The 22019-nt window shown below is 41.4% G+C and overlaps 1 protein-coding gene across 2 annotated transcripts in view; it reads left to right on the plus strand.

The window, feature by feature from the left end:
- PCGF6 (polycomb group ring finger 6) overlaps positions 1-22019 on the plus strand; it is a 28744-nt gene that overhangs the window by 2117 nt on the left and 4608 nt on the right. The window contains exons 3-9 of one of the 2 annotated variants that reach the window (XM_079977414.1): positions 922-1018; positions 1548-1603; positions 2584-2643; positions 4219-4327; positions 6851-6878; positions 7871-7969; positions 20246-20332. In XM_079977414.1, the coding sequence (XP_079833540.1) occupies positions 922-1018; positions 1548-1603; positions 2584-2643; positions 4219-4327; positions 6851-6878; positions 7871-7969; positions 20246-20332 (536 nt within the window). The remainder of the gene's footprint in view (positions 1-921; positions 1019-1547; positions 1604-2583; positions 2644-4218; positions 4328-6850; positions 6879-7870; positions 7970-20245; positions 20333-22019) is intronic. The other variant, XM_079977415.1, reaches the window with a different exon arrangement.

Here is a 22019-nt window from a genome sequence, read left to right on the forward strand (position 1 = left end):
GCCTGCTGGTTAGGAACCTAGGAAGTTGCCTTTAATCGGGGCAGAGTATTTGTTTATCTACTCTGCCTGACAGCAGCTTTCTAATTTCTGGTATAGGTGTTTCACATGCTCTGGTATTTGATCCTAAACACACACACAATATAGATGCAAAAGATTGAACCCAGGGCTTTCTGCATGAAAGCACATGTTCTACCTCAAAGTAGCTTGCTTTAGGTGCAGCTGCTGCACCTGGCTCCTCCCTTTCGGTTCTTGGACTGTGAGATGATATGCATTTTGACAGTGAAAGGAATAAGGAGTGCCCAGCCAGGCAACAGACCATTCCGTTTGCAGCAGCTGGGAAAGTAAGAGGGATAAAAAACAGTGGGAAGAGTTGCAGTAATTTGAGGGGGAGGGTTATATACCACCTCAGAGTAGCATTAGGAGTTGGAGCAGCTAGAACAAGCATAGGCAAACTCAGCCCTCCAGATGTTTTGGGACTACAACTCTCATCATCCCTAGCTAACAGGATCAGTGGTCAGGGATAATGGGAATTGTAGCCCCAAAACATCTGGAGGGCCGAGTTTGCCTATGCCTGACCTAGAATCAACCTTAATAAAAATTGTATTATTTTATGTAAACATGTTGTGGATCCTTCAGTATGAAAAGGGAGAGATTGATATCAAGTAAATACATATTGCATACCACTATTCAAGACTTATTCTTAATAATTTTTTTCAGTAAGATTTTAGTAAGCCTTTGAAATTTTGTATCGAAAAGTAGGGCAGAAATCGATTGAAAAAGTTTTTATCCTCCACACGCACACATTTTATTTCTACAGTTGCTCTGCATTTTAGGTGACACATGCTATATATTCTGTATTATCTTTGGAACTTGTGTACTACTACATTATAGGCCTGTAACTGCAAAATTTATCTTCTACAGTCTGTAAAAGCTGCATAGTAAGACATTTTTACTACAGTAACAGATGCCCAAAATGCAACATTGTAGTACATCAGACGCAACCCCTTTATAATATCAGGTAATATATTTTAATTATAATTGTTTATCTATATTTTGTGTGTGTGTATGTAAAAGAAGCAATGGTTTTCAGATAACACTGACATTTCTATTTTGGACTAAAATATATTATTGGAACTTGAAAAATACTTCTAACTTGCTATATGCACTGGAGGGAAACGTTGCTGTCTCATAAAAGGTCTAGCACCTCACACAATTCTTAATTCCCTTTATTGTTTACCAACAAAAGTTTTGCATATCCAAAAGATTTGCCTCCCTGGTCCTGAAACTTTCCCACAGAAGGGTTGTTTGAAACTTCTTATTTCCTCTGGTGCGCCAGTGCATTGCTTCAAAGATGGTTGTAAAGTTGCTTTTGTAACTGAGATATTTTGGCTTGAACCTCAAATCTTTCCCAAGATAGGGAAACCTGCAAATCTAGGTATGCCATTGAAAATAGCTTCTAGTTCCTCTCCTGCGGCTCTTCAACAGTTCACTACCACAACCCATATTCAATCACTAATTTAATTAATCTTTTTATTCTACTTCCTCAGGCTGGATCGACAGTTGCAAGACATAGTGTATAAATTAGTTGTCAGCTTGGAAGAAAGTAAGTCTTTTATTTTGAGCCTAGTGCTATTTATAAAAATTAAAGATAAGATTCACCAGAGAATGTGTTAGCTGCAAATTAGATAATTCCTAAATTGCCTTGGTTCTTGATATAAGGGCTGTGTCTGTTTTCTGTGACTGCAGAAGCATGAACCCCATCATGTAGTTTGTCACACAACCATCTGAGATCCTCAGCTTTCATTTTATAAGGTTGGTAGGCATTTTGGTTGTAGAGAAGAGCTTTAAATATTGTGAAGAGTGGCTGGACAAAGGAGTCTGATTCTAGAGCCTAGGGCTTGCCGATCAGAAGGTCGGCGGTTCGAATCCCTACGACGGGGTGAGCTCCTGTTGCTCGGTCCCTGCTCCTGCCAACCTAGCAGTTCGAAAGCACGTCAAAGTGCAAGTAGATAAATAGGCACCGCTCCGGCGGGAAGGTAAACGGCATTTCCGTGCGCTGCTCTGGTTCGCCAGAAGCGGCTTCGTCATGCTGGCCACATGACCTGGAAGCTGTACGCCGGCTCCCTTGGCCAGTAAAGCAAGATGAGCGCCGCAACCCCAGAGTCGTCCGCGACAGGACCTAACGGTCAGGGGTCCCTTTACCTTTACCTTATATATCTTAACTGCTTCTGCTTTAAGCCTTTTCTCTCTTTTTGCCGACTTAAGAATCTTTAGATGACACAATACTATAAATGTATGAAAATCCTGCTGAATGATAATGATGGATTCTTTAGTTTGCATGTTTTGTATCTCTAACCAACTAGTTTGAGAAAATATATCTATACTGGGGTTGGGGGAACCTGTGCTCTCCAGCTGTTGTTGAACTACAACTCCCATCATCCCTGATAGTTCGCCTTCCTGGCTGGAGTCGGAGGGGGTTGGAGCCCAATAACATACTGAGAGCCACAGATTCTGCACACATCTATGCATTGTATTTTCTATGTGGAGCAAACATAACAAAAATATTTTGTATTGCAATTTTAGGAGAGAAAAAGCAAATGCATGATTTCTACCGAGAGAGAGGTTTGGAAATACCTAAGCCCGGTAAGTTTTTATAACAACTATAGTAGCAGCATTGCTATTTAAAAATATGTATGTAAGAATTGTCATGCCGCTTTATTCCAGTGGATCAGGTAGCTCAGCTTTCTAACCACAGACTATGGTCAGGCTGATGCTAGGGGATGTCCCATGGGTATGATCATGAAACGTGTTCCAAGTAGGATAGTGTAATTGGTACAGTATTTAGAAGGATGACAGATGATTGACTGAGCAATTGTCATTGTTCATTGAACCTGATTAAGCTGTTTAATGTTTCCTTTTCCCACCCCACCAGAATGAAAATAATAGTACAGTAACTTATCTGCCCCACAAGAGTATTATTAAGCTTAATTAACTAGCTTAAAGATTCTCTTATTAATGTGCTATAAGATAGCAGGACAGTTTAGAGTTGTGATATTCACAAATGAATTATGTAGTCGGCATTTTTTGCTAAGAAGAATTGTGTACTGATTTTGTTCATGTCTGTGAAAGACAGCTAGGGTTTTTAAGGCTCAAAATAGAGTGAAGAGTAGAGAAGGGATTACTAGATCATGCATGCACAGCACAATATATATGATTAGATCAGACCATCATAGCAAATGTGACCACTTTCTTGTCTGTGGCACCCTTTGGGAATTTGGGATATCCATTGCTTATGAACTCTTCCTGTGCATTTATGACAACATCAAGGCCTGTCCAAATTCATCTAATATAGGAGAATACTTGCATCCACCGATAACTTTGGCTTACTAGCCAGTTACTAAGTTAACAGTGATTCTTGTTAAAATGGCAGAGAACTGTGCTCATGCTGTATCATAGAATCAGAATTGTAGAGTTGGAAGGGACCCTCAGAGTCTAGTCCAACTCCCTGTAATACAGGAATCTCAACTAAAGTATCCATGACAGGTGGATGGCCAGCCAACCTCTGTTTAAAAACCTCCAAGGAAGGAGAGTTCCAAGAAAGACTGTTCCACAGGTCTTACTGGCAGAAAGTTCTTCCTGATGTTTAGTCAGAATCTCCTTTCTTGTAACTTGAATCCATTGGTTCAGGTCCTAGCCTCCAGAGCAGAAGAAAACAAGTTTGCTCCATCTTCCTTGTGACAACTACTTGCGTTGTGTTAACTATAGGTTCTTGGCTATAGCTTGTGGTTTAGTAAGATAAGATCTAAAACACAAGGCCCAGTTTTGATGACATGCTAAGCCAAACCTTGGCTTAGCTCAGCATAGCACAGAAGTAAAAAGGATTGGAAAAGGAACAAAGTGGTTGCAAGCTCCTTTCTCCAGCAGCCCTTGTAATCCATGTAAGCATGGTTTGGCTTACCATGTCACGTGAACCAGGCCAGTGGGTTGAAAGAAAATGTGGGTTAAAATTGTAACAAAATGCTACATTAATCACAGAAAAAACAGTGTTGTCACTCTTTGAGTTAGTAAAAACATTTAAATAGCCCCGATAGGAATTAGGGAGTGCATTTCTGAACTAAGATACAAGTCTGTGTAACTTGTTATTTCATCATGTATCTTGTTGTAGGTGGGAAATATATTCTTTGCTTTCTAGTTTTGTTTTTCTTTCTATTATCCTAGCTGTTCCACAGCCAATTGCTATAGCCAGGGGGAGGCCCCGTAAAGTTGTAGGCTCGGTTTTCCGTATCCCTCCAGAGCTTGACATGTCACTACTCCTCGAGTTCATTGGGTAAGTAAAAGCAGACTTTTAGTAGATTGAGTTTTAACTTACAAGTAGTGTTTTTAAGACATGGACGTAAAAGGATATGTTGGCCTTGGCATTCAGTTGCAACATTAGCTTTTTTTGTTTCAGTAATTAGATCGAGAGCTAATGGAAGACATTCAGATTAGCAATTCTATTTGTAGAACTCTTGGCTTACAAAAACCATCTCTCCTTTCCCCATGGATGTAGATTCATCTTGAATTTCTGCACTGTTCTGAAAGGTTTTCTTATCCCTACAGATTGATTTATTGAATAAAAGTTCAGTTCTTACAGAAACAGACTGCAGTTTTCTATAGTAGGCACATGTAGAACCCTCATTATACCTTTTCTGATGAAGTGTACAGTATGTGTAAAGACAGTTCTATTTTATCAAACCATGCCCGACCAAGCGTTCTGTAACTTGGGGTGCCTAACCTTCTTTGCCTGTTTTTAACCACTAGGTGGCAGTGACAACTGGCAAACACTGAAGTGATTATTGCTAAAAGACAAGCCAATGTGTTTCTGGACATGTGCAGTAATAGTTTTTCTCTAATTTAACATATCCATTTTGCATCCAACAAAGTTGCCTGGTCAATGGTAGAGGTTAGTTGTAGACTCAAACTTCTTGAGGGTGTCACATTGGATATTGTCGTCTAAAAGAATGGTGATCTGTACTTTCTCCCCTTTTTAAAATGAGACACTTGTAATGCTATGAACTATTGCAACCTTAGTTTAAGCACTTATCAAAAGAATTTCCAATAAGTCAAAAATCATTTTGAATACTATAGGTGGTTCTCTTTAAGCCCCTCCCCCATTTTATTCTTACAACAATCCTCTGAGGTAGGTTAGGCTGAGAGATGGTGACTGGCTCAGGGAGCATCTGTGCTGATCGTGGGTCTCAATGGGCCTTAATCCAGCATCACCCTGGTTCAGAATTGCTGTTTGTAATGGTGTGTGTGCCAGTTAACAGTACTTTTAATGAGCAACTTTTAATGTTGTGAACTGCTCTGAGATCTACGGATGAAGGGTTGTTTACAAATGTAATTACCAATAGTTGTTGTCATAGTAGTATATGTATATCTGTTACACGTTTTGTTTTGTTTTACATTTTGTCATTTTCTGGGAGCAATTTTGTTTATTACCTCTTCCATATCATTCAATTTATATCTTGAAATGGTCCAGTTGTTCCTATGTAGTAAAAGGGTATCAGACACCCCAATCTTGGGAATGGAAAAACTGTGATATCTTCTGCTTTGGAAATAACATGGTTTTTCCATCTGTCTTTGTTAACCTTTTAGACATTCATGAAGATAAAGGGTTGACTTACAGTTTTTTGAAAGATAAAATTCTTGACTGCAAGTGAATTTGTCTCCATGTATCTAAAGGAAAAACAGTCAATCCTCTGAAATACAATTTGACAGCTGATTGTATATATGATTGTTCTGCTCAGCACTCAGTCTTGCACACTTTTAGATTGATGTCTAAAAGTTCTACTAAAGTCAAGCTCACTGTTTTTCCTAATACAGAATTCTTCAATATAAAGGTAATACAGTGGCTGTAATTCTATTTGTTTCTGTGTCAGTATAAAGAAAGCAGTTTGTCATTGAAGCTTTTAAAAATATGCATGTATATTTTAAATACACTGGCCTAGTTCAATAGTTTCCAGTTGCTCCTGAACCAGGAAGCTTGTGCCTACCTGGATCAAAGCAAGCCAGGATATTAAACTGCATATTTGTGCCTATGAAGCCTGTATATGTTTGTCTGAACTGGGCCATTGTCTTCTCTTGAGACCAATTATCAAAGTGCGCTGATCTAAACATATATGAAATATGTGGTGAAATAATCTCAAACTTGAGGAATGGTGTTATCAGTATTCTAATTACACCAATATGCGTTCTCAGCAGAGCAGCAATAGCAAGTGTAAAGCAGTATCTAAATGCTGAACCAGACTGAATGAGGACTAACTATGGAGTGCAGATGGAATTGAAATGGTGGTGATTAACAACCTGCCTGACTTAAATGAGGTGACCTTGGCTCTTCCTGGTAGGGTCATCCACACTCTCTAAGTAGGTCTGTTAATAAGGGTTGTTCCTGAATCCAGTTTAAGGAACTTCTGTGATGATAGTTTTTTCTTATGGGTTGCATCTGATTCAGAAAATGCTTCCCCTTCCTTGAAGATAGGAAACTTACTCCTGTGGTGCATGCCTTAGGAACTACTTGAATCAACTACTGGAGTTTTTCCTTTCACTACTTTTGAAGCCTGTCTAATTGCTACAACTTGTGGTGAGTGCTGCTGCCTGCTTTTAACAGGAGATTATGATAATGATGATAACTGGTAATGTTCTAAGCTTCCAAGCATAATCCAAGGACCTGAAGAGCATATAAATTACACACACATATATCACAGAAAAACTCTGTAACTAATGGCATTGTATTGATTTAGCAGTTTGAGCCTGCAAATCCAGATGTAGCTCAGACATATTTATTATGTTAATTCTCTTTTTCTTTCAGAGCTAATGATCTGTCTGGGAAATTTAAGGTACAAATACTGCTTAAATTTATCTTCCTTTGCTTCATTGTTACGACATGCATAAGTAAAACTAAATGTTGCATTGAGAAAGCCAATGATTCTGTCCTGGAGTATATACTGCTTTTTTTGCAAATCTGTAATTTATAAAGATAAAGAAATGTTGCAAAGGCAGGGATGTAATATTTTAGTTTGAGGGACCAGGCGCACTGGACATTATGACTGCCTCTGAAGCATGGTGGCCAGCCTGTAGCCTTTTAGATGCTCCAGTCAAACAACATCTGAAGAGTTACTGGTCAGTTGCTCCTGTTTTAAGGAGTGAACAGCTAGACTGTATTCTATAGAAATGGGCTAGTGATTAAACAATGCCCAGAACATCATGTTTTTAATTATGTCTGTGAGCTATCTGTGAAGGGTAGAAATTTGTAAAGAAATAAATAAAAATGGTACATATATGTATTTGAGAGCCAATGTGGTGTAGTGATTACCACCTCAGACTGAGACGTAGAATCATAGAATCATAGAGTTGGAAGAGACCACAAGGGCCATCGAGTCCAACCCCCTGCCAAGCAGGAAACAATCCAGCTTCTAATTACCACTCAGCCATGAAGCTCACTGGGACCCTTGAACCTATTGCTAGCTCTCAGCCTAGCCTAACTCACAGCATTGTGGTGAGGATAACATGGAACAGGGAGAACCATCTATGCCTCCTTTAGCTTATGGGAAGAAGAACTAAATACACAAGATACATGTGCAGTGAGATTGTGGGTGGAAGAGGAAAAATAGTGGAACTGTGGGTTGCAGCTGAACAACATCGTCTTACTGCTGAAAAAAGCTGTTTAAGGGGGAAATTTGTGAAAATGACTTACTGGTTTCATCTAATAATAATAAGAAGAAGAACAACAACAACAACAACGATAAAGTCCTTGTTAAAGAACCTGATTAGAATTGCCCCCTTCATTACTGAACAGCCTTACTGTATGAAATCTGTTTCCTCCTTCCAGCCACTGGAAAAGAAGTTTGTACGGGTTTCAGGAGAGGCAACAATTGGACATGTGGAGAAATTTCTCAGAAGAAAGATGGACCTTGATCCTGGCTGCCAGGTATGCTGTGCTAATTGTTTGCACCATATCGTTGGCTATGACACTCCTCTACTCTCTTGCTCACACTGAAAGTCTGCTTCCTAGCAGCAAGAATGCGAGTGAGGTTTTTACCGTTCTCCATGCAGTGCATTTCACAAGGCATTATGTAACTTGGAAAAGCCACACTTGTTGCATCAAAGAATTTATGTAACACACACTGAGGCAATAGGAAGCAAGCACAGAAGAAGAAACCAAAGAAGAAAAGTCAAATGTAAGAGGGCAAGCCAATGTGTTGTATTATAAGAGCTTTAAAGTTATTTCCACTCCTCCACATAGATTTTTAAATAGCACTTTGCCGTATTTCTCTCTGTGATGTTTTGAGGGGCAAAACAGAGTTTTCAGTGAAATGTTCGACAACATATCTTTTTGTTTACCTTTTACATGTGCTGTTTGCTGTCTCTGGTTTGCAGCTTTAGCACCATTTTTAAAAACAAAATAGCTTCCTTCTATGGCAGTCTCATTTCAGGATCACATAGGCAACATGAAGGTGTCATGTTGCCATGTAGCCACTCAGATTTGGCCCTTCTCCCCTTCAGCATCCCTCCCTCTAACATCCTGGTGGCAACAGCTATGCACTTGTGTACCTTGAAAATCCTGCCTCCGTCTCAGTCCAGGGAACCTGAATGAGTAGTGAGATGGGACCACTGTCCTGAGCCCATCAAGCATATCGACCATCTCCCCACCTTATAGTGTCATTCCGAAGCCAAATGAAGCCATAGCCTTCTAGACTGTGAGAAAGGGATCCCCATCTACCACACCATAGCAACAAATGTGGCACAGTCATAACCCTTTATTGAACAGCCTCCAAAATGGAGGCGATTCTGAAGAAGAAGTACACATGTTTAGGGTTTCCAACAAGTCAGCCCACCAGGACTCTTGGGCCATTGCTTGAAATGTAGCTGAATATCAGCTGCAGTGTCCATGATGGCACTCTGTTCCATGGTAGGAACAAAGGATACAGCAGCCCATGCCTGGAGCAAATAGGTTGATATTCTTACAGAGGAACAGCTAGGAGCAGCCTCACCACTGCTGTTGCTAATGAGGTGGAACTCTTTCTGTACAACCCCAGGCCTGCACCTTGTCTGTCTGAGTTATGGTCTCCCTGTCCAGGATTTATATACTGGTAGTTCTATGCTGTGATTGATCACACCATACCTTACGCTCTGTTGTGGTCTGGAAGGTCAATAGGATAGAAATTCTGTGTCAACAGCTCTAGGTCTAGTCTAAAACTTCACCATAAATGGGGGTGTGGTCATGATATTTTAAGATTATAAGACAATGTAAGTACTAATGTTCTTCTCTTATGCCACTGACAACTCCGTCCATCTTCACGGGCAGAAAAATTGCACTGGTACATCTGTCATCGTGGTGGTGGCATATTTTTTGTTCTGAGAGTGTAGCATGCCTTCTGTCAAATTGTGCAGCTGTTTAGCAGGTACGACTTGATATTGAATTTCACATTTTATAAAATACAGGATTTAATGGCAATTATGTGCATGGTGAAAAGGATTCAAGGATTATGTGTCCTTGTAGTTGCATTAATACACGTGATGCATTTGCACATCTAATTAAAAGAAAGGTTTCTGATTCTGCCTTTTAAAAACATTAATCTGCCCAAATGGTCTGATGTGTTAAGACTCCAGCGTATGTTTTGTTACTCTCTTGTAATGAAAATGTACACTAAGTTGGGCACATTTGTAAAACCTACAGTACTGATTTTGTGATCTGTTGTGATCTGTTTTCCAAAGATGGGATAGACATATTTTGTTCTCAACTATGTCTACAAATGCCTTTGATTGTTCAGGTTTATTTGTTTCTGTTGATGTACCTTCTGTTCATTTTTAAAGTGTGCCTAGATTAATTTGCAGATAGAAGATATGACAATGCATATTTAAACCCCATCCCATGCAAAAAGAGTAACTGCAAAACTTCCATCTTCTGTCATTGTTACTGGAACATGCAACACTCTGTTTAAAAGCCTTGTATGCCACAGACTTCAGTTGAACATAAAAGTTGATGTTGCACTTGTTTCCTAGATATATTACTTGGAAGTAGGCCCCTAAGGATTCCCAGCTTAATTGTGGTTGAGTCCAGAGGAGTTCTTTGCTAGGACACGGCACTAGAGAGCCTTGATTTGCTCTCTTCCCATAGGCTGGCAGTTTGTTTATTATTGTTATTGATGCTTGAAAGTCCTGATCTTGGTCACTGGGGGAATGATTAGTTTTATGCCTGCAGCAAAAAGACATTATTGCAACATGATTTTTGAATGTTATCAGGTGTTATTTAATTTTAACATGGTCAATCCGAAAACAGTATTTCTCCTTTTCATACTTGTTTGCTCACTAATTGCAATGAAGTATATCTGGAATGTCCAGCTTCAGTAACTACTTGTCAGAACATATTGTTGATGTTACTTATTCTCATATCCCTCTTCAGTTTTGCTGTACTGCAGGAAGCCTCTATCCTGAAGGCCTGACACAGCCTGTCAAATAGTTTCTTCTGTGTGCTGTCCTTCCAACCACACTGATTTTGGCAATGGCAAAAGAAAAAAGGAGTTATGGTGCTGGGCTGGGAGAAGCACTTCATTGGAGGTTCAAAACACCCTGTCCCTGCTCATCAGACAAATTGGATGAGCACCAGAATACTAGGCTGGCAGGAGAAATTTAAACCTCTCTTCCCAGCACTACAGTGGAGATTCCAATATTCTCCCTTCTCATCTGCATAGATCGCTGAGGATGGGATTGGGGTTTTTTTCTTGGGGGGGTGACCCACCCCAAGTGATTGGCCAAAGGTAATTGCAGCCATTGGGCCAAAAATGGTTGGCCACCCCTACTTTCCGGTGTAAATTTATGAGCCCCATTATTAGAGGTAGGGCCTTGGCTGCTATTGTGCCCTGGCTTTGGGATGTTCACCCCAAGGCAGCTTGCCTGGTGCCAGCTTAGGTGTTCTTTCAGCACCAGGTGAAGACCTTATGTGCTCATGCCTTTTAGACTACGTTTTTTCTTTTTAGGCTCACATTCTGTAGTCCCAGCTGTCCTGGTTTTAAAGTTTTTATGACTGCTATTGTTTTAGACATCTGCTGAGGCACTCTCGAAGTCTTTGGACTGAAAAGTGTTACATTAAGTATTTGCAAAAAAATTTTTTAAAAAAATGTTGAATAAACCATGTCTTCCCAACACTTTAGTTGCCATCTTGCCCCCGGACTCATATATTCTTATTGAAATCAGCTTGTGAGCTGCTGTCTTCACTTGATAAGACTGTTGTAGTAATGTCTGAAAAATATCTGAAATAGTAAGTGCCTTGCCATCCTAATATCAGGACATCCAAAAGCTGCTTTCTGCCTCCCTTTTGAGTGAGAATTAGTGTGGGGAGAGAGCGACAGTTATAAAGGAATTTGCTATTTCACTGCTTTAGATGTACTAATATAGCTTACAGAAGTGTTCCCTTGTCAGAGGAATCTCTCAGATGAAAGTGTTTATTGTAAATGAAGACGGGCTTTGGGGAGATAATTAGGAATAGCATGGGTTTGATGCATATTCTGCTAGAAATCAGAGTGTGATTGGGCCCAATATAATATCTGGTGCATGGTAAAGGCACAATGAGAGCAATTTATAAACAAAGGGAGAATTGGGGTCAATAATTTGTATAAATAGCTGATGCAGTTTTTCATCTGGCTCCTCAGTAGCTGTGTTTACCATGTACAGTCATACCACGGGTTAAAGTGGCTTTGGGTTAAATCTTTTCAGGTTGTGTCCCGCGGCGACCTGGAAGTAACGGAATGGGTTACTTCCGGGTTTCGCCGCTCACGCATGCACAGACACTCAGAATAACGTCACGTGCATGCGCAAACGTGGCGAATCGCGGCACGGGCAGACGTGCAGACGCGGGTTGCGTTCTGCTCATGATGCAAACAGGGCTCCAGAACGGATCCTGTTCGCATCCAGAGGTACCACTGTACAGTGCATAGCTGTCAACTTTCAGATTTGAAAATAAGGGATCAGCAGCCTCACCTGTCCCGGGGACAGTCTATGGGACAGTCTAACAATCCGGGATAGCAGCGGGAAGCAGCAAGAAACAGCGCTGGGATAAGGGAATTTCCTGCAAAAAAAGGGAAGGTTGACACCTATGGTACAGTGGTACCTCAGGTTAAGAACTTAATTCGTTCTGGAGGTCCGTTCTTAACCTGAAACTGTTCTTAACCTGAGGTACCACTTTAGCTAATGGGGCCTCCCACTGCCGCCGTATGATTTCTGTTCTCATCCTGAAGCAAAGTTCTTAACCCAAGGTACTATTTCTGGGTTAGCGGAGTCTGTAACCTGAAGTGTCTGTAACCCGAGGTACCACTGTATATCTAAAGTTAATGCTCAGCATCTGAAGTGGAACCAGTATCAGAACCCCCAAAACAAGAAAGAACAAATTGTTTGCAAGGCAGGGAGCCAAAGAAAAGCATCATGGTCTCAGGCGGACAAAAGTTCCAGGAAGGGCAGTTGGTGAGTAGGAGGTCAGCCTGACCGGATCTGCTTACAAGGAGACAAGTTGCTCAGACTGAAGAACAGGCCCTGAGGCTGAGACTTTATAGAGCCAGATAGAGTTGCATTCATCCCCCTAGTCATCTAATGCGGTACAGTGTCAGCTGGTGGAGCTTGTAATGCAACCGGGATGACACTTCGGGATAACATAAGTTAGTGTGCAACTCTTGCCAAAGATGCTGCTGGGTGGTCAGGAGAGCAAGGTGTTGGAGCCTGACAAAAACTTGACAGATCCAGTGCTTAATGCACAAGTTGCATCCCTTATGTCTCATTTTCATCTATTTTTCCTTCCAATTCCAGGCATGCTTACTTGGGAGTAAGCTGCATAGAACTTGGTGGAACTTCTGAGAAACATATGTATTGGATTGGGGTGTCAGGGAAATAACTTGCATGCACCCAATCAAGGCATATAATTCTTTAAAAACATCAGAAAGGTTTCTTTCCCTTGCTTTAACTAGACTTTAGTGTGTTCATTAGGGGAATATTTACAGTTATATAATGATCTTCCTGCTTCCAGAAAGGGTCAAATCAGTTATATTCATTTTTGCAACACTAGTGTAACACTGATTTGATTCCAAACTTAAAAGTCTAAAATAGATTTAGAACACTGCTGGCAGATGAGATTACCACCCCCTTATCTGTAATATATTTCCTTACATCACAGGAATTAATGGATATAATCACAAATGCTACAGATGCTTCTTAAAAGGGTGGTTGAGAACAAATTGCTTCTTTTCTTTGTATTTCTATTCCCTTGAGTTTTACAGCTATCACCTGAATCCCACCCGAACAATTAGTATTGAAGCTTTAGGACTTAGCACTGAAGTAACAGAATTAGGCATTTAATATTCCAAGCACTTTGAGGTAGAGGGGAAGCAGCTTTGCAATCATTTATTTAAAGCCACTGAAACATTTAATATCTGAAGTCTAGAACTGCAGCAGCGAAGGTCACGTCAGGATATCTCTAGGCAGTCACTTTTGAATTATCTCAGGACTGTGAAGAATTGTTTTACAGCAATGAAATTCGTTAACATTTTGCTTCCATTGTTAATAAACTGGAATAAATTCCATCTGATCATAATTTGTGGCATTTAATGGTGTGGATACATAGAGTTGTATCTAGTGTTGTCTGTATGCGCAGAACAGGCTTCCACATGTGCAGAGGGACTTCACCGTTCTATGAAGCCTTCCATGCATCCTCAAAATGTGCTCTGGAGGGTTGGGCTCTGCAGAGCAGATTTTGAGGCCACTCGGGACTGCAATGGGAAGGAGAGAAAAGTGAGCACAGCCTCGGATTCTGCCCATAGGAAACAGGCAGGTGGTCTGAAATGCAGATAAAATGTGTGTGTTTGCACCGTGGTGTTTTAATTAGATGCTAATTTGCCATTTTTTAATGTTTGTAATAAGTTAGGAAGATAAAGAGAGGGAAGTGGGGGAAACATATAGAAATAAATGCAGCTCTAATGTCCAATTTCTTATGGACTGGACTTAGGACATTTCACTTGATCATATTCTGTTTTGCCTTTCTTTTCTTACTAGCTCCCTCTTTCTGTTTTATCTAGCTCCAAGGTCCTTGCTGTTATCTCTAGTGTCATTAGATAAAGGGCGGTAATCCACTCTGACAAACAGGAGACAGGCTGTTCAAAAGATGTACCTGAAATGTCTGTTAGGATTTCTGCTTCCCTAGCCATCAGATGTTTTTCTGCTTCTGCCAAACGTGGCCAACTTTGTTGACTCCTCTAAAGATTCTTGAGATTTCTACTACTGTAAAAATGTTTGTACTACGGTAAAAGGTAAAGGTAAAGGTACCCCTGCCCGTACGGGCCAGTCTTGACAGACTCTGGAGTTGTGCGCCCATCTCACTTAAGAGGCCAGGGGCCAACGCTGTCTGGAGACACTTCCGGGTCACGTGGCCAGCGTGACATCGCTGCTCTGGCCAGAGCCAGAGCCAGAGCCGCACACGGAAACGCTGTTTACCTTCCCGCTGGTAAGCGGTTCCTATTTATCTACTTGCACCCGGAGGTGCTTTCGAACTGCTAGGTTGGCAGGCGCTGGGACCGAGCAGCGGGAGCGCACCCCGCCGCAGGGATTCGAACCGCCGACCTTTCGATCGGCAAGCCCTAGGCGCTGAGGCTTTAACCCACAGCGCCACCTGCGTCCCTGTACTACGGTAATTTAGCACAATAAAGTGGGGAAATATGTAGGAATAAATACTGAGCAAGCCAGGCAGATAATTTGGAAATGTATACCTGGTAGGTTTAAATATGATAAATTCTGCCCCCAGATGCTATTTTTGACCAAAACAGACTATCACAAATTTCAAGATTGTCCAGTTGCACCTTAGAGACCAACTAAGTTTGTTCTGGGTATAAGCTTTCTTCATGCATGCACACGAAAGCTTATACCCAGAACAAACTTAGTTGGTCTCTAAGGTGCTACTGCACAATATTTTAATTTTTTTATTTCGACGGCGTCAGACTAACACAGCTACCTACCTGAATCTTAAATTTCAAGGTCTCCTCTCCCACACCTATAGAGTATTGAGTTATCGGAGAATACCAACACTGCTACATGCTCTTTAATACAAGACCAAGGAACTTAATTTCTGTTCAAATGGGGGAAGCACATAAGTCATAATTTTTATCCTTAAAATAAAGTTAATTCTGTGGTGTCAAGCAAAGGAGTTATACCAGAAGCCTTCTTCCTAAAAATCCTAATTATGAAACCTACGAAGGTGAACATCCTCTAGCACAGTGCTCCCCAACCTTTTTATTGCCGCGGACCGGTAAATGTTTGATAATTTTTCCATGGCCCGCTTGTTTTGATTTAATAATTTTAATTTAATTGTATTTAAACATGCCTTCAAAATAAAATACAGCTACACCAAAAATGAATATAAAGTGATTTATTTTATTTAACTCACTAGAATGCCAAATCAATGAGAACCCTGAGCTTGTTTCTTTGCAACGAGACGGTTCCATCTGGGGGTAATAGGAGACAATGACACCCGAAGTGTGTTGCTTATGTCCAGTTTATTCCATTGTTTTGTTTCGGTTGCTGTCACTGCAGAAAACCCCGCTTCACACAGATAGGTTGTCAGAAACGGCAATAGGGATTTAAGTGCTGTCGTGGCTATCTCAGGGTATTCCGCCATGACTTTAATCCAGAACATCGGCAGAGTTGTTGTCTTGAACGTAGTTTTAAGGCCACCATCATTTGCAATCTCCAGCAGTTGTTCTTCTTCTTGCATAGACATGCTAGATTCGCCTGATTTGTTGGCAAATGGGTTGCGGATCCATTCCTTACCAGTTTGTGGGTCTTTTGTGGTTGGGAAGTAGCGCTCAAACTCTTTTAAAAGCAAAGACAGGTGATCGTGCACCAACTGGCAGAATGAATGTTCAAGCTCAGTCTCACCTACAATCCCTGCTAATGTCTGAAACATGTCCAAAATGCCTCTGCTCACGCGCCGTCCCCACAACTCCAGTTTGGCTTTAAATGCAGCTACTTTGTCTGACAACTTGAAAACAGTTGTCATTTTCCCCTGAAGGCCCAGATTGAGTTCATTGAGCAGGCTGAATATGTCACACAGGTAAGCCAGTTTTGCGACCCATACCTTGTCACTGAAATGTGCTGCCAGCGGTGACTTCTTTTCTGAGAGAAATCTTTGCAATGGCTCTCGTAATTCAAATACTCTGGTTAGCGATTTTCCTCTGGATAACCATCTTATTTCTGTGTATAAGAGAAGGCATCTGTACTCTGCGTCCATCTCCTCACAAAGCTGCTCAAACAGGCGCGAGTTAAGTGCGTGTGCTTTGATGTGGTTAATAACTTTAACGACATCCATCAATACGCTGTTAAATTCCGGTGACATTTTTCGGCTTGCCAGCATTTCCCTGTGAATGAGACAATGCGTAGATTCACTCTCAGGTGCAACTCCTTAATCTGAGCAGTTAAACCAGACAGTCGTCCGGTCATGGCAGCAGCTCCGTCTGTACATATGCTGACACAAAAGGACCATTTCAGTTTTTCTGATATATAACCATCCAGTGACTTGAACAGTTCTGCTCCTGTGGTGTTGGTTGGCAAAGATAGTGCACATAACAAATCCTCATGCACATCCTCCTGATATAGATATCGCACATAAACAAGTAGTAGTGCCTTGTTGTCGATATCTGTAGATTCGTCAACCTGGAGTGCATACCACGGTGATGTATTAATCCTCTCCAACAATTGTGCCTCAATGTCTTCGGCTATTTCCTCAATGCGCCTAGTCACAGTGCTAGCTGACAAAGGCACATGTGCTATCTTTTCGACAGCAGCCTCTCCTAGAAGTTCACGGCAAATGTCTTTAGTGGAGGGCAAGATAATAATAATAATAATAATAATAAATTTTATTTATATCCCGCCCTCCCCAGCCGAAGCCGCCTCAGGGCGGCTAACAACAATAAAATAGTACAAAAGTACAGCATAAACAACACTCTAAAATCATTCATTATAAAATTAATTAATTCAAGCCACTGGCAGCCATTGGGCCAGAGATCCGCGAAGATTGCTGAGGGAGGGAGTCAGGCTGTGCCCTGGCCAAAGGCCTGGTGGAACAGCTCTGTCTTGCAGGCCCTGCGGAAAGATGTCAAGTCCCGCAGGGCCCTGGTCTCTTGTGACAGAGTGTTCCACCAGATCGGAGCCACAGCCGAAAAAGCCCTGGCTCTAGTTGAGGCCAGCCTAACTTCTCTGTGGCCTGGGACCTTCAAGATCAATTCTTCACCAATAGTAAATGGCTTTTTAGCCTTAGCAATGCGGTTAGCCACCAAATATGATGCTCTCAGTGCATTCTCTTTTATTGATGTGGTGGCCCTCATAAATATCTTCTGTGCTTCGTGCTCCCGTTTTTTTCTTTCAAAATACTCCAGGGGCTTGTCTTTTATGCCAGGGTGCTTGGCGGTCAAGTGGCGAAGCAGTTTTGAAGGTTTCATTGCCTCATTAGAGAGCTTCTCGCCGCAAACTATGCAGAGCGGTTTTGATGCGTGGGAATCACCTGTCCCGATAAATCCATATTTCAAATAGGACTCATGGTATTGTCTGTTAAAAGTTGCATGTTTCTTTGATGTTGAAGGCTCTTCTTCTGTCTGTTCACTGGGCCTTTTTTTCTTCACAAGGAAACTTTCTAATGATGTCTGTTTCATACTCATTTTTGCTAATTTGTGGGTTAAAGCAGACACAATAAAACGTCAGTACACACGAGTACCAGTGAACAGATAGAAGAGCTAGAAGAGTGATACCTTCTCTTTCTCTTCACTCCACTGCTGCTTGCAACCGCTCAGCTCCAGATGTCACCTAAATCCAAATGTAAATCAAAAAACTATCAACGCAAAAATGTGACCAGTGTTTTAAATATATGACCAGTGTATCAAAATAACTGTGAAATATATATATATAAATCACAAAAGATGACTGTGCCCCCTTTCAATACAGAGATGCCAGCGTTCCCCTTTCAATACAGAGATGCCAGCGTTCCCCTTTCAACACAGAGATGCCAGCATGCCCCTTTGAATACAGAGATGCTCCAGCATTCCCCCTTTCAATACAGAGATGCCCCAGGATTCCCCCTTTCAATACAGAGATCATCACGCCATAGTGCTAAGTCTCCTCAATAGCAGAGAACCCCCCCCCTCCGTGCACTTATGCCTGAACCCGCACAAACACATTCGACCCAGGAGTTGTTGACCTAAATAAGTGCAATAGGCCTGGGTGAATGAGAGGGCATTCTAATAAAACCATTGCTGCCCCTCTTTCCATTTGATAGTGCTGAGTCCCCCCCCCCCCCGTGCACTTACCTCATGGCAGCTTCTCTTCAGTCCCCGCATCTCCAACCTCGAGTCCTCAGTCCTCCCGTGGCGCCTCCTCCTCGGCCAATGGCGTGAGGTTTGCCTTTCGGCCAATCAGGAAGCAGGAGGACCCGCTCCCTGATTGGCCAGGAGGAGTATCAGTGTAACAATAGTGAATTTTCATTCGCTATTGTCACACAATGGGCGGGCTTGAGAGGGCACAATGCTCTGCGCCTCGGCCGCCCGCCACAGTGAAATGATTTGAAGTTCCTCGGGCGGCCCGGTGCCGATTGATCCACGGACCGGCACCGGTCCGCGGCCCGGGGGTTGGAGAACACTGCTCTAGCAGACTAAGTCAATAAAATCCTCAGTGAAGGAAGCAGAACTAACTTCAAACATTTCAAACAGTGAAGATATCTCTGACTCCCTATAGGTTTCCAGGATGTGTTTTGTTTTTGTTGGATTTTTTAAAAAAACCTAAAATAATCATCTGCTGACTGGGAGAGGTGGTTCTGAAAATATCCAGAAACATCTTGATTATAATCTGCCTCCTGTTATTCAGAACAGATTCGTACCCACCATAGAATAGCACCAGAGATAAGTCAAAGATGCACAGCTCATTGTTAAGAACCCAGTCAGCCATTTTCACACTGAGGAAGCTTTTATCAAGGATTGATGGTGAAATTGTCATTAAAAAAACGTTAGTTAGTTTGTTTGTTTATTATGTTAATATACCACCCTTCATCCACAGATCTCAGGGCAGTTCACAACATAAAAATACAAAATGAAAACACAAAATACATAATAAAACAAAACAAACAACCTAAAGACAACTTGTCTGCTGCTGCCACTTGCTTCTTGCAAATCTTGCAAACTCCTGAAACTGCAGGAGTTAAAATTGTACCCTAGAACACAACCCCAAATCCCTGGTAGTGCAAAAGTGTTTTGTAGGTAACAAAATCACAGCACATTGATCAACACAGAAACAATTCATTGACACTAGAAAGACTGAACTCTACCGACTTAGATATTAAACATGGACATGATCATGACTTGTTGTTCCTATCTTTGTTTCAGTTGCATCACTTGAGATTTCTGTTTGCTGATGGTGTGGATGACTTAAGCAATATCATGCAATAGTTGCATGCAATTCTTACATGAATGGACTGTGCACCTCTGTTTAGTTTTAAAGAATCATTCAGAGAGTTGCCAATGATCAGTATCTCTGGGACTTGTTAGTATCAAATGAGATACAGATTGCAAATGGCATGTACACAGTGTCCACAGAGAACTGGCACCCAGGAGCTCCTGCGTTATTTAATTAAAATGATTCTTGGACACCTGCTCATGTTAACAAGTTTAACCACACCTGTTCTGAAGGGATATTTGCTTTGAACATGGAATTTCTTGAGATATTTATTGACACATCCACTGAACAGTACAAAATGAAGTTAATATTTGAACAAGGTCCAAAGTCATTGGAGTTAATAAGATAGGAAAAGGATATTTAAAGTAGTTAACAGAGAAGCAATAAGTCTTACGAAGCTGGGACAGGGGGTGCTGTCTTCAAACGAACTCAATCTGTTTAGGCGTATGCTTTACATGTTTATAGCTGCTTGTTACTTTACAGTGCTATTGCAGGCAATGGGTTCTTGATAGCAATAAAAACCTGTGTTTTGAAGAGATCTCTTGCCAAATCCTCAAATTGCTTTTTGAAATTGGGACTATAAAAGAGTAGTTTTGAGGTCCTGGAGAACATTTCTGGAGATGAAATAGATACATAAAATGTGTTCTCAAACAGCCATTGAATTAAAACTTTAAAGCCCCTAGCTTGTTGCAGCTAAAGAAAACACATTTTGATACTTTTTTCTGTTTATTTCTAGGTAGACATAATATGTGGTGATCACCTGCTGGAACACTATCAGACTTTGAGGGAAATCCAGCGAGCTCTAGGGGAGAGTGCAGTGCAGGTAAGTTGATGCCACAGCTGCAAGGGAATTGCCTCTGGTGTTCCTGCCTCAGCCTCCCATACACTCCTTGGGGAGATAGCCAAGCATGGCATTTGCTGGGAAAGCTTCAGAGTTGTGAACCTTTAAGGCAAAAGTGTGCATGAGTCCAGCAGTGGCAATGGCTGAAGTGGAGCGTCTGGCTTTTACCACCAGCAAGTTTGCCTGTGTGTACAGATGAGCACCTCCCTTTTGTGTGGAAGACACTGCTCCCCACTGTTTTGGGGAGGAATGTTGCAGCAGCACTGTTGAGGCAGGACAAGAGTATTAAAATATAGCAAAAAGGGGTGAAGAGAAACAGGTGTCAGGTGCACCAGTTAAACATCATAGCATGTGTTTCTCCTTCTCTTGCTTACCTGTGTGAGGTGTAGCTGTTGAAGTGGAATGGGGCTGGATGTACAGTATGTGTCCAGTGAGATACGTATTAGGATTCTGAGATAAGAAATATTAGCAATGTGTTCAGGTTCCCATGTGTGTTCTGAGGCCAAGTGCATCTAATGATCTTTTGATGTGGACAGAGTGGTCACTGACTTAAGCGAGAGGGAAATCTTATGCCAGGTATGGCATTGATGTAAAGTTACCTGCCAACCAGGATTGAAGGGCTATAGGATACAGCGCAAGTGTGCTCCTCCTCTGTACTATTCTGCCTTGCCCATGACTCCACCCCATTTTATCTGTTCTGACAGCATTCTGTTGTGCTGCTGGCATATTTAGAAGCTGGCCAGTATAGCAAGCCTTCAGCCAAATCCTATAGCATCTTAGCCAACAGAACTTAAGTATAGGACTGCTTCTTAAGTCTAACTGAGTCTTCATGTAGTGCTTAAATGGCTTCTACCAGCACATTACTTTTAAAAAATAAACAAATTTCAGGTATCTGAAGAAGTGTGCATGCACACGAAAGCTTATACCCAGAACAAATTGAGTTGGTCTCTAAGGTGCTACTGGACAATTTTTTAATTTTTTAATATATTTTGACTGCATCAGACCAACACGGCTACCTACTTGAATCTAAATTTCAGGCTGTTATGGTTTAGAGCATTGTTGTTTTTAATGAAAGCAGTCTCTCCCAGTCTAAAGACATAAAAGGGTATATCATGGATCTCCTAGTAGGTTGAGGAAAAGGAAAATTCACCAACTCTGTTATCCTTGGTGAATGTACTCTGATCTAGGCATACTGCAGGCTAAGCATGTGCTTCTGCATTCACAGATCAACCCTGCTGAACAGGTGGTTGGCTCTGTCTGCTTTGTATGCACTAATCATTTGTTAGGACAGTGGTGGGCAGAGTGTGCATCTAGAATCAGAACTGACAATGCTGATCTTGTACTTTAGCATTCAAGAGTACTGTGCACATAGTGATAGCAGGTGCTGGGTGCAACCGCTGCCCATTGTAGGGCAGGATTATTTTGCATACTCTGGTCACATCTAGAACAGCAGTCATTGTAGAAGCCTCTTTCTACACACATATTGTCTTTGCTTGATCACAGCAGTAATGTAGAATTCTTACCACTTTTTAAAATCGTACAATATAAGGACAATTGAAAATAAAAAAATAAGATACAGCTTATAATCTGGTGGCTCTTTTAATCAAATCTAAGGATAGCTTGCTGAATTACTGAATTAAAATAACCTGTTTTACAGGTTGAATTGTTC

This window comes from Podarcis cretensis (genome assembly GCF_951804945.1).
Source record: "Podarcis cretensis genome assembly, chromosome: 5".
Taxonomy (NCBI): domain Eukaryota; kingdom Metazoa; phylum Chordata; class Lepidosauria; order Squamata; family Lacertidae; genus Podarcis; species Podarcis cretensis.